This window comes from Vigna unguiculata, chromosome 5 (genome assembly GCF_004118075.2).
Source record: "Vigna unguiculata cultivar IT97K-499-35 chromosome 5, ASM411807v1, whole genome shotgun sequence".
NCBI lineage: Eukaryota > Viridiplantae > Streptophyta > Magnoliopsida > Fabales > Fabaceae > Vigna > Vigna unguiculata.
In genome coordinates this window covers 22981597-22994660 of record NC_040283.1, presented here as the reverse complement: position 1 = coordinate 22994660, position 13064 = coordinate 22981597, and the positions used below count along the sequence as shown (strand labels likewise).

At 34.0% G+C, this 13064-nt stretch overlaps 2 protein-coding genes across 2 annotated transcripts; one reads left to right on the top strand and one right to left on the bottom strand.

Moving 5' to 3' along the window:
• The first annotated feature begins 590 nt into the window (after nt 1–590).
• LOC114185184 (monodehydroascorbate reductase 4, peroxisomal) lies at nt 591–5685 on the top strand. Its single transcript, XM_028072759.1, has 7 exons — nt 591–949; nt 1282–1333; nt 2298–2378; nt 3192–3310; nt 3675–3894; nt 4053–4171; nt 4746–5685. The coding sequence occupies exons 1-7, from the start codon at nt 830–832 to the stop codon at nt 5469–5471; spliced, it is 1437 nt and encodes a 478-aa protein (XP_027928560.1). The 5' UTR covers nt 591–829; the 3' UTR covers nt 5472–5685.
• Nucleotides 5686–10607: 4922 nt separating this feature from the next.
• LOC114184490 lies at nt 10608–12023 on the bottom strand. The gene is made up of 3 exons (XM_028071798.1): nt 11762–12023; nt 11112–11560; nt 10608–10745 (listed from the first exon to the last, which is right to left on the bottom strand). The coding sequence occupies exons 1-3, from the start codon at nt 12021–12023 to the stop codon at nt 10608–10610; spliced, it is 849 nt and encodes a 282-aa protein (XP_027927599.1).
• Nucleotides 12024–13064: the final 1041 nt, after the last annotated feature.

The following is a 13064-nucleotide window of genomic DNA, read 5'->3' as shown; positions in this document are numbered from 1 at the left end:
TTGATCTTATTTGAGAAATAATTGGGTAAACAAATTTGACGAAGACGTAAAATCGGTTATAAAAGAAATTGGTATAAAATTATTGTGAAATAAATAAATCACTCAAATCGATTAAAATCAAATTTTAAAAAATTATAATACATTTTTTTAAGAAAATAAAAAAGACTAAACTATTAGTTATTTTCTTTTTCTGTATGTTATTGATAAATATATATTATTGAATTTAAATATAAGTTAAACATTATATATATATATATATATATATATATATATATATATATATATATATATATATATATATATACACACGAAGTTTTAAGAACATATAAGTTTTTTTTTCTTTTAATTTTCACCTCACAAAAAACTTTTAGTTGAATCATTAAAATTGAAATAGGTAGGGAGGTTTAAATAAATTAATCAAATGGCTGATATGTAGCAAGACAACGTAGATATGGTGGATAACTTAATTCCTACGGTAAGACAAGATGAATGGCTGCGATGGGTCCTATCTACTGGCTAATGCATGATAACGTTGGGAAGTTTCTTAAGAAAAATAATCGCTTATATCTTAAAAAAATGCAATGGATAATTTTATTAAAATATGTGGAAACAATGGAGTTTTGCAGAGGGTATGATTTGGGGGTATTAGGGTAAGCGCAGTAGCTATCTCCGTCGTGGTTGTGGGTCCCGTTCGTGATCTTCAGATTTTGTGGGAGTGTCTTGAAAGAAAGCGCTCCCAAAAAATTGAGCACCCTCGATTTTTAAATTGAAGATAAATATAACCGAAGGCGTTTTGTTGCGTTGCGTTGTGTGGATGTGAAGTTGGGAAATGGGGAGAGCCTTTGTGTATGTGATTCTTGGGGGAGGCGTGGCTGCTGGCTATGCTGCTCTTGAATTCGTCAAAAAAGGAGTCTCTCATGGTGAACTCTGTATTATTTCCGACGAACCAGTATGAATAATTACCTCCCTTTTCTTTTTTAATTAATATGTTGAGCTTTATGGGGTCTGGCTATGTAAACCTGCTTTGCACAATGGAGTTTTTGCTGTCAACTCTTACCTTCAAATCATTTCGAGTGTTTAATTTTGTTTTTCCAATGTTGGGTTTGAGTAGCTTTTGTGATTGATTTCATTGAAGTTTGATTATTTTTGTTATCAATTGATGATGACCTTGTCTATATTTCATTCACTGACGTAAAAATTAATTTTGGTCGAAGCCCAAATATTTCTATTTCTTCTTTATGTGGTGACAAGTATGTAAACATTCTCAAATGGTTGACTCAGGTTGCTCCTTATGAAAGGCCTGCATTGAGCAAAGGATTTTTGCTTCCAGAAGGTATAGACTCTTCTTTGTGTCAGTTAATCCTTTCCTTTGAAACATGCTCTCTTTCTCTTACATTAAACAATCTAATCTTCTAAAATCAGGACTTTTGTCTAAATAGAAAATCCCTCTCTATTGCCATATGGCTGAAACCTTTATATTTGTATAAGTCATGACTGATATCTCTGTAGTGTTTTTAAATTTGAATGCCGCAGCCATGATATCTGATTTCATTTGGGGACTGCTAACTCTGTCTGTTACTGTGGAGACTTGTTTCAAAACTTTGTTGCAGTGCTCTTCGTAATATTTGTTTACTTTTTTGTAGAATAGTAAATGTATAATTTAGTTTTGGTTCCTTGTGTACAGTATCGCCTATTTATTTTTCAAAATAATCTTGATATTTATACGTATGGATAAGTAAACTTGACTGGTTCAAATTGGAGGGTTTTGTGGTTGGGCTGAGGAGTTTATTAGCCAATAAATCTGAGGCACATCGGCCTAAGATTCTGCATATATATATTAGAAAGTGTGGGAAGAGAAATGATTAAAATTAGGGGAGGAAATTGTCAGTTAGTCAGCTCGTGGGAAGGGATCTTTCCCGTGTAAGGATCCTTGTAGGGAAGGGAGATTTTGGCATTCTGTTGGTTTCTTATATAAGATTCATAGAATTGCTTTGCATTTTCTGGCGTAGCCTGGCTCTGTGATTACCGGAGAATACTGTTCCTTGTAATAGCTCTGTTTACAGTAAATAATATATACACACATACCTTTTCCGTTTCAAATTCTCAGTCTTTAACAGACTGGGCGGGGAACAAATGATGGTACTTGCATTATGTAGATTTCATTTCCTTACTGTTCAAAATAGTATAGATTGGTGAACCTACTTATTTCTGTGACCCTTTTATTTCTTCCATTGCTTAGCTTTTTTCCACAAAGATTTTGTAATGAGTTGTTGCTGAAACAAATTTGCAACATACAGCTGCTGCACGGCTTCCATCCTTTCATACCTGTGTTGGTGCAAATGAGGAGAGGCTAACTCCCAAATGGTATAAAGAAAATGGTAATTATATTTTTTTACATCATCATGTATTCTGTTTTTGTTTTTAGCTGCTTACCTTCCCCCCTTTGAGATTACACGGAGTGAATGATTTCCACTTACATCTTGTAGTATACTGCAATGATCTAGTTCAGTAGTTGATTCCCTATAGGTCCATCAATCTAACTGAATCAAAATTTTCTAACTGAAAATTCTTTAAAGACAAAATTTAACTTAGTTTTGGGCTGAATTGTTTTATATTGAGAAATAAGGAATTGCTAAATAAAATTATGTACATGTTAGCTAGCTATGTTTGTTGGTGGATGCTAATATGTAAATGCATGAATGTCATCTGTGATCTCTGCTTTGAATTTATTTCCTTGTTTGATCATTTCCACTAGCATTCAATGGGGTGTTGAGTCCATTGGCAATTAGTGTCCTGACAAGGTAATATATTTCTGGCATTTATTGGCAGAACCTAAACTTCACCTCTCACCATGTGCTACATTATATTATTGGTATTTTCTTTTTACAAGTGGTGATTATTTCAGGTTGCAGCACCAATATAGGATAAGTAGTTTTCCTAAGGTGAAAGTAAGAAAGGACCAACCTCAATGTATTGCTTGATAATTTGTTCATTGAAACTGGGTATTAGTATTCACGTGTGCTTCTAGAAAGTAACTTCCTGTTTTATATTTCCAAATAGTTTCTTCATTTAAGGATGCTGGTTGCTGAAAAGTAGTTATTGTTTATCTTGGTTTAATGTTTCCATGATGTCATATAAGTTGCTATCCTGAATATCTGATTATTTGGAAACTGCTACTGTTTTATTTTCAGGGATTGAAGTAGTTCTTGGAACCGGAGTTAAATCTGCTGATGTGAAACGCAAGACACTTTTAACAACAACAGGAGAGACCATAAGTTATAAGTTTCTTATTGTTGCTACTGGTGCACGGGTATTAAAACAAATCTCTCGGTCAGAATTTCCCTACTTAAAATAATCAGTTTGCCTTCTAAAAGGGCACATGGTCTTGAAAAGAAGGACAAATGATAGAAGTTGTGGCTATTTACTGTGTATTTCTAGTATTTTTCTTTTTTATTGACATTCACTTTGTAATCCAGTATCACTGCCTTTGAAAGAGATTTGAAAACTTTTACTTCCTAGGAACTTGATGTTTAACCTAATGAACAACTTATCTTCTCCATAAACATAGTAAATACTAGTGTTGGAATAATTTGAGGATAAATTCACCAACATACCTAGATAGTGGATCATTTACTTTCTTAAAGTATATTAAACACATGCAATGTCACGTGTAGGCTTTGAAGCTGGAAGAATTTGGGGTGAGTGGATCAGATGCAGAAAATGTCTGTTATTTAAGAGATATAGCAGATGCAAATAGGCTTGTCAATGTTATACAATCTTGTCCAGAAGGGAATGCTGTTGTCATTGGTGGTGGATACATAGGCATGGAATGTGCAGCATCTCTAGTGATCAATAAAATAAATGTAACAATGGTCTTCCCTGAGGAACATTGCAGTAAGTAATTTTCTTAAACTTGTCAACACAATTTACGCATAATGTATGAGTGTGTTGTTCGTGATAGTTATTCTGACCAAATCTCCATCTGTGACTATAATGAATGAAAATAACTTCAAAAACTGAAAGACATTCTCAATATTTTGTTTATTTTGCAGTGGCTCGTTTATTTACCACAAAAATAGCAAACTACTACGAAGAATATTATAAATCAAGGGGAGTAAACTTCGTTAAGGGAACTGTGCTATCATCATTCGATTTTGACTCCAATGGGAAGGTACTGAAACTATTTTTTTAACATTTGCTTACTTGTGATGTGTGTGTTGATACGAGAAAAAGAATCCTAGTGTCCTAATAATAAGATTTGATAATTTTAATGATAACTCCATAAACAAAAATGGAGGAAGGCGAAAACTCTTAAAAAATCATTAAAAAACACTTTGATCTAAATGACAAGTCCAAAAATGTTGGGTTTTGATACAATAGCATTATATGATACATGTAGCTGATATTCTGGCACACCTGTTAGGAAAGGCCTTTGTTGTTTTTGGAGAAAAAAGCTTTTTATTCTATATTGGATGAGAAATCTGTGAGGATGATTGCGCCAAACCTTTTTCAGTTCAAAGTGGAAAGTGATTCTGCTGAAAAGATTTTTCAATCTCCAAGGCAGTGGATAGTGGCTTCATGCTTATTAGTTAGAAGTTAAAATTTCGTGGTTGACAGGATTATAACCAACCATATCTATGTCCATATCCTTGAAGAAAGTGATTAGAAAAAACAATGCCAATTTGACTCTGCTTTAGTATTATCTGCTATTGATTCAACCTATAACTGACTGAATCTTTTGACAGGTTACAGCTGTTAATCTTAGGGACGGAAGCACGCTATCTGTGGACATGGTTGTGGTGGGAATTGGAATACGTCCAAATACAGGTCTGTTTGAAGGCCAGCTCACTTTGGAGAAAGGTGGAATCAAAGTAAATGGGATGTTGCAGTCAAGCAACAGCTCAGTCTATGCCATTGGAGATGTTGCAGCATTTCCAGTCAAAGCATTTGGGGAAACTCGAAGACTTGAGCATGTTGATTCAGCTCGGAAGTCTGCAAAACATGTCGTTGCTGCAATAATGGAACCAGACAAAACAGGAGAATTTGACTACATTCCTTTTTTCTACTCCAGAATCTTCACATTGTCTTGGCAATTTTATGGGGATAATGTTGGGGAAGTTATATATTTCGGAGATATGTCAGGCAGTGCATTTGGAGCATACTGGGTAAGCAAGGGTCACCTTGTTGGGGCTTTCCTTGAAGGTGGAAATAAAGAAGAGTATGAAGCCATAGCTAAGGTCACTAGGTTAAGGCCAGCAATTGAAGACTTGACTGAACTGGAGAGACAGGGTTTGGGGTATGCAGTTACAGTTAGCCAGAAACCAGCGGTGTCACCTCCAGTGGAGGTTAGGGCCTCAGACCTACTTTTGGAAAAACCATTATATGCTTGGCATGCTACAGCTGGGGTTATTATTGCTGCATCAATAGCTGCATTTGCATATTTTTATGGAAAAAAACGCCGCAGATGGTGAAACATTTAAAAAGATTACCAATTCATGGGCAAGGATGTGAACGGATTTTAGACTGATCTTCAAGCTGTAACATTGATAAGCTTAGGATTAGGATATTTTGACATGTTATGTATCCGATCCATTTTACTGGATGACCATTCTTCAGTTCTATTGTTCATACGGTTGTTGTACCAAAAATAAATCCAAAATATATAAGTGGGCATCATTTGGAAGATATTCGCATAGCAAAAGTCCGTATATTATCTAATAGTTTCGTTTTCTGAACAGCTAATCTGGTTATCATGGTCATCACCACCACGATAATATTGGATTACTTTTTTTATGTAAAGGTTTCTTCATCCGAAAACATCGCTATGAAACTCTAACATTTCAACAAAGTTAACACATCTTCATTTATCATGTGCCAAGTGTGAAAAGATTTTATTAAAAATAAATTAAACAAACAAAAACCTAATTCGAAAACAATAAAAATTCGTCGGAATCAATAACATCTAAACTTAAAAATAAGAACAATTCCTAAAAAATACTCCCAGACACAATGGGGTAACAAATGAAACAATCTACAATTAATCTTCTAATCAATTTATATGTTTGTTATTTTGTCCCTGCACTTGTTTCCTTCTCTATAAAAGAGTTATAGACGAGTCAATAACTATCAAGAACTTCTAATGGACCAAGGCACATTATGTGGACTGTGAAAGGCTTCAACAAGTGTGAAATTACATTCCAGTCAAAGGGTAGACCAACCACCACAAACCCCTATCTCCAGAGCCAACATGGCACCCATTAAATTTAGTTTTTATAGCATATGGAACTCCAATGAAAGATGTAAAACTTCCCAAAGAATCCCCCATAATATCACGAAAAATATTGGATTACTTACATAACGATAAAATATCGTGCTTCCAGTACTATTTTATAACCCTTTTTTGGTACATTGTTCCTTCGAAAAGATACCTATCATTTTACCCCATCCAATGACTTGCGGGCAACATATCCAGAGTTTGGAAATTATGGATTCAAATTCCAATTCTAGCCAAGAAAATAGAACCTGGACATATAATCTATCAATCTCAAATTCTTCCTCTTTTTATATTGCTTCATACTGAAGAATGTATTCACCTCCTATTAAAAATAAAAGTGGTGAAAGTGGTTTCATTTGCTCTAAAGCACTGATCTAGATGATACAGAGGATTTTTTTTGTTCTTTTTTGCTTAAAGCTATTGGCATACTAGATAGATGAAATCATGCTATAATAAACTAATTTTGCCACTACTTTTGCCATCTGCCGAGGGAATATCCCTTTACAAATCATAAAGAAAAAAACAATAATTTTTAAGTGAACTACCTGATTGGATTGATTTAAAACATGCTAACAAATTAGGAAATCAATCCATCTTTAATACGACAACACATGTTTTTGTACATACATTTATAGTTTTAGTGTAGAGTGGTTGCATTCTTCATCATACATAGTTTCTTTAATTTTGTATTCAAAATTCATTTGATTTTTTTCATTGTTTTGGCCATAATTGTTTTTATAGATATTATTTTTGACTGATTTCAACTAAACTAGATTCTAAATTTCGTGGGCTTCAAAATGGACATGTGATTTGTTGGATTTGGAGTACTTTGCTACCTTTTAGGGTTTAGGTAGATTTTAGAAGTTAAAGTAGATTTGTTGAAATTTTATAGAGGAACCCATGTGGATCATATTTTGTGTGTATTAGCTTTTAACTTTTGTAATTGAGCTTATGGAACTAAAGATACCATGATTAGACCCACATTTGCTTCATGTTGAGAGCCTATATGAGGTCTAAATGTGCTCAAAAGAAAAAGAGAAAGATGATTAGACTCACATTTACTTTAAAATTAGTTTATTCTTCTCTTCTTTAGTTTTAGTTTTGCTTTTCGTAATATCAATTTGTGTTTCTAATTTTAGATTTTAGAATTCAAAACGGAAATCAATTGAATCTTGATTTGATAAAAGAAGAAGAATTTGATTGAATGAGATTTATAACCAATTGAGTTAATTATTTGATCAATTAATTATTCAAACTTGAATTTGAATATTTAGAGAACTATGTTATTTGGATTGTTTGATTCTCAAATATGTAGATTGAAACATTTTGATTTTCTTAATTTTCATATTTGATCTCTGTTTTGTTTTCTATAATTTTCTTTTTATGTTTTCTAAACCTAAACCCTTGTTTAATTTGTACTGAAAAAAAATACTAAATATTGAATACAATTAGTATCCTCCGAGAATCGACTTAGGTTGTGCTTTATATTGCAAAAATTTAGAAAGTCTCGGTATCTTTGATTTCATGAATGATAAGTGAAAACTGTAAAACACAGGAAAAAATATATAAATTTCAAGAAAAGTAGGTTGGACGAGGAAGATATTATTTAAATTAATAAATAATAATTATGTAGAAGTGAAGTGTAACACAATTAGTTGTAGTTTTATTATGGGTTATAGGTCATGTCTTCGATTCCTATTATATATGGAATTAATTTTGATATGATTTATATTTTATATTCATTTTCATATGCATAATTTGTGTGACTATTTGTTTATAATCGTTCTTTAAAATTCATTTATGTGCTCCTTATATTATTTATTCACTCCTATTTTTCAATTAAACCACCCAAATCTATAAGGACACCCTAATGTCTATTTTCACCCCACTTAGACACTCAAAAAATTAAGCTCCATGACAACCAATATATTGCCATGTGGTCATGATCCTTGCACTCTCAAAGTGTCCAATCAAATGATGCCACAACATCATCATCTTAAATCTAAACAGAACCAGGCACCACGGTTTGGCTTCAACCTTGCACCTTGTCAGCGCGCCAGCAGTGTTGCCATAAAACACAGATTAGGAGGCCACATTGAAAAAGAAGAGCTCGCCATTGCAGCACCTGCGTCATGGAGCTCCATGCGACCCAACAAAACACATATTCTCCAACACAAATCTCCACCGCAAATCAGAAGGAACCATCGTCAATCACGCTCAACCGCACGAACCACCACTAGACTTCCACAATGCAACAACCAAGTGGAAAACGCAATGCACACATGCAGATTCAGAATGCCCTACACGTCGCATGCACCAGAAACGTGAATGAACCAGAGAAGATGCGACGTGAACTGCATCACACCACCACGCGCACCTTCGTCATAGCAGAATGAAGAACGATGAACTCAACAATAGATAGAAGATTACCTCCCGCAAACGAAACGCACCAAACCTACAACTCACTATTAGGTCGACAAAACACGCAAACACCACCTTTCTTAAGATTTTAAACATTTAGAAAAAAAAGATGAAAGATAAAATTTCATTGATATCTCTAGAAGAAAAAACTATTACAACAATTAAAATTGTCTTTATTTATAATAAAAGAAGGGTGCAGAAAAATCCTATTGTAGATGATGCTCCATTGTGTCATTGCCAGCCTATAATCTGTTGAGGTTGTTAGCAGTGGATAGTGGAAAAGATTATGCAACTGAATGGGATGATTTGATTGTCTGCCCTTGCTGAGTTGGTATATTTAATGATTCACGTGAAAATCCAATTTTACCCTTTTCATCATTTTCGTAATTTAACATCCCCCTACAAGCTGGAGTATGGTAAATATCAATCATGCCCAGTTTGGAAATGGAGTGAAAATGGGCAGAGGTAAATCTTTTGTAAAGAAATTAACTAGCTGCTCTTTGTATGAAATTGGTAATAAACGTAGGACCCCCTCTTGAAGCTTGGTTCGAACAAAATGACAATCAATCTCCAAATGCTTTGTTCGCTCATGAAAAACGGAGTTGGCAGCTATGTGCAGGGCACTTTGATTATCACAATAGAGAACAGGTGCTCTAGAACAAGTAATGTGTAGATCACGTAAAAGAAATATCAGCCACTGTAACTCGCAGGCAGTAGTGGAAAATGCCCTGTACTCAACTTTAGAAGAAGATCTTGAAACTGTTTGTTGCTTCTTTGCTTTCCAAGAAATTAATGATGAACCCAAAAAGAAGCAATATCCTGAAATGGATTTTCTAGTGTCAAGACAGCCAACCCAATCTGCATCAGAGAATCCTAGTAATTGAATTTCTGATTTTCTTGGAAAGAACAAGCCTCTACCTGGGCTTTTTTTAAGATATCTCACTATTCTGCAAGCAGCTTGGTAGTGTGTCAAAGTTGGATTATTTAAAAATTGACTAAGTTGTTGAGTGGCAAAGGAGATGTCTAGCCTAGTGGTGTTCAAGTAAAGTAATTTTCCAATTAATCTTCTATAGGTTGCTATATCTTCATATGACTTCCCTGCATCTTGATATAACTTAATTGAATGATCAAGTGGTGTTTTGGCAGGCTTTGGTCCAAGTAGACTAAATTCATTTAGAAGATCTAAACAATATTTCCTTTGATAGATTGATATACCCAGTTTGGAATGTTCCTGAAGTGTAGATGCATAACATAAGGAGCCAAAAACTTTTAAATCATGCAAGTTAGGTTTGTGCTTGTGTAATAAGAAGTAAGGTTATTTGTTTTCAAGAAGAGTACTGGGTACTCTATTTATTATGTATGTAGCATGGAGAATAACATAAGACCAAAACTGTTTTGGTAATTTTGATTGGAAAAGAAGAGCTCTCCCTACATTAAAAACATGTTGGTGTTTACCATTTTGTTGTGGGGATTCCACACAAGTTATTTGGTGCATTATTCCTTTTGAAGCATAAAACTGTGGTATAGCAAATGTAGGACCGTTATCCGTTCTTACAACTTTTACTCTTGCACTATATTGTTTCTTAATCAATTTGATGAAATTTTGTACATGATCTCTTACTTATGCTTTAGATTTTAACAAAATGACCCATGTAAAGTGACTAAAATCATCAACAACAGTCAAGAAATAAGAATGACCATGTATAAAATGTATGGATAAAGGCCCCCAAATGTCAAAATGAAGCAACTCATAAGGTGAAACAACTTTGTTCAAACTAGTTTTATATGGTAATTTCTTGTGTCTAGCATAATGGCATACATCACAGTTTGCCTTTGGATCAACAACAATAAAGGGAAATTCTGAATTCATAGAAATCATCTTTGAAATTGATAGGTGTCCTAATCTAAAATGCTATAAGGCATCTTCAGGTAAAGTTTGATTATCAGCTGTTTGGATATTTGAACAAGAGGCTTGTTTGTCATCAATAACTAAGTGATATAGCCCTTCAAACTTTTCAGCAGAACCAATCATCCTCTCGGATTGATGGTCCTAAATAACACAACGGGAATTATTGAAGGAAACAACACAATTCAAGGTAGAAATTAACTTTGATACTGAAATCAATTTGAATGAAAAATTTGGTACACACAAAACATTTGTAATGAAGAAACCAGGAGAAAAAACAACAGTACCAGTATACTTTGCAATTGAAACATGACCATTAGGCAACCTTATGCTTATTGGTTTAATTTCATTGAAAGTTTGAAAAGTTTTAAAAGATGCACAAATATGATCACTTGCTCCCGAATCAATGATCCGAGAACCAATACAAAAACTGTTGAAGGAAGAAGAGATGTTGATAATACCTGATTTTTTTGTTTCACTTGGTGAATGACCAGACTGAAATGTGCTAACCTGGTTAGCTAAGGAAGCAGAATGTTGGTTAATGCCAGAACCTTGAATTAAACTAAGTATCTTCTCATATTGCTCATGAGTGAAAGTAGATGGTGTAGTAGAAATATCTCCATTTGTTGATAGATCTTCCTTTAAATCTCTAGTGTCACTGCAAGCATTGTTGATCATTGATGAATTCCCTTTCTGAAAATGAGGAGGAAAGCCATGTTTCCTATAGCAAGTGTCTACTGTGTGTCCTGTCTTTCCACAATAAGCGCATATTTTCCTTGGTCCAGAATTTTGTACAAAACCTTTCCTTCTTCCCTGCATCCTTTTATCGACAATGTTTATGAGAACCTTTGAGTCATCATTGACAATGAAATTTCCTTGTCTTTCATGTTGAATCACCATAGAGAAAATTCGGTTAATGCTAGGAAGTGGGTCCATCAAGAGAATCTGTGATTTAACAACTAAAAAATTCTCATTCAAACCAGTTAAAAATCTTATAACATGATTAAGATTATGAAAGTGTCTAACATTCCTCATAGTAGTATAGGTGCATTTAACTGGGCAAGCACAACAAGGAATAGGCATATAAGTTTCAAGCTCTTCCCAAAGTATTTTCATATCAGAATAAAATTCTGTGAGAGAGAGAGAACCTTATTTTAGACCGTAGATTTCTTGTTGCAGCTCAGATAATCTGATAAGGTCTCCTTGGGAGAATCGTTCTTTCAAATTATTCCACACATCTATAGCATTTTCCAGAAATATGATGCTCTGGCTAATGGACTTAATCACAGAGTTTATAATCCATGAGTGAATAATTATGTTGTAGCGACTCCAACTCTTATAACTTGGATCAAAAGTGTTGGGAATTGGTATACTCCCATCAACAAACTCAAACTTATTTTTGGCACCCAAAGCACATTTCATGGTTCGAGCCTACGCATGATAACTTGAACCATTCAATATGGGAGTGACAATAACAGAGGAAGGGCTATCACCTGGATGAATATAATATGGATTAGTGGGATCTTGTGATGGATCTATTTGACCACCACCAGTATTGGAACCAGAACCACCACCTCAGGCCATCAGAGTTACAACCAGGCTTTAAGATACCATCTTGAGATTTTAAACGTTTAGAAGCAAAAGATGAAAGATAGAATTTCATTGATATCTCCAGAAGAAAAAACTGTTACAACAATTAAAATTGCCTTTATTTATAATAAAAGAAGGGTGCAAAAAAATCCTATTGTATCATTGCCAGCCTATAATCTATTGACGTTGTTAGCATGGATAGTGGAAAAGATTTTGCAGCTGAATGGGATGATTTGATTGTCTACCCTTGCTGAGTTGGTATATTTAATGATTCATGTGAAAATCCAATTTTACTCTTTTCATAATTTTCGTAATTTAACAACCTTCACTTCGAATCGCAACAAAGCGTTTGACAAACCATCTACTCCACGTGAAACCGCGAGTTCACCACTCAACCTAGATGCAGATTGCATCAATGCCATGAGTTCCATCTCAGATCTGCATTCCTTGCTTCATCCACAGGTGAACAACATAAACCCCTGGAGGAAGGAACCCTAACGGAGGAAAGAGAAACTTATTTTAAGAAAAAGAAGGGACCACCATATGTTAGCCCTTCATTGACTAGTCAGTTAGCAAGTCAAATTTTCAAATTAATCAAAGTTTGGTCAAAGATAGTCAAACAACAGAAACTAAAGTACAAATGTAGATATATTTTGATTTATCTGCAAATTTGGATTATAAGATTAAAAAAGGATGATTTGAAAAAATGTATATATTAGTGGGTGATAATTTATCAGATATCTTTAAGTAATTAATTTATTTATGTATATAAGAAATTATCAACTAACTATATTTGTCAAATGGTTTTAAAACTGGCTATATCTCCCCAAATATTTATAGATATTCATAACCACCATAAAGATAAATTATATT

Coding starts and splice junctions, on each gene's coding strand:
- LOC114185184 (XM_028072759.1), top strand. CDS start 830: ATGGGGAGAGCCTTTGTGTATGTGATTCTTGGGGGAGGCGTGGCTGCT. Junction 950..1,281: donor GTATTATTTCCGACGAACCA/GTATGAATAATT, acceptor TGGTTGACTCAG/GTTGCTCCTTATGAAAGGCC. Junction 1,334..2,297: donor AGGATTTTTGCTTCCAGAAG/GTATAGACTCTT, acceptor TGCAACATACAG/CTGCTGCACGGCTTCCATCC.
- LOC114184490 (XM_028071798.1), bottom strand. CDS start 12,023: ATGAAATGTGCTTTGGGTGCCAAAAATAAGTTTGAGTTTGTTGATGGG. Junction 11,561..11,761: donor GCTGCAACAAGAAATCTACG/GTCTAAAATAAG, acceptor AGAATTTTTTAG/TTGTTAAATCACAGATTCTC. Junction 10,746..11,111: donor CTGCTTCCTTAGCTAACCAG/GTTAGCACATTT, acceptor TGTGTTATTTAG/GACCATCAATCCGAGAGGAT.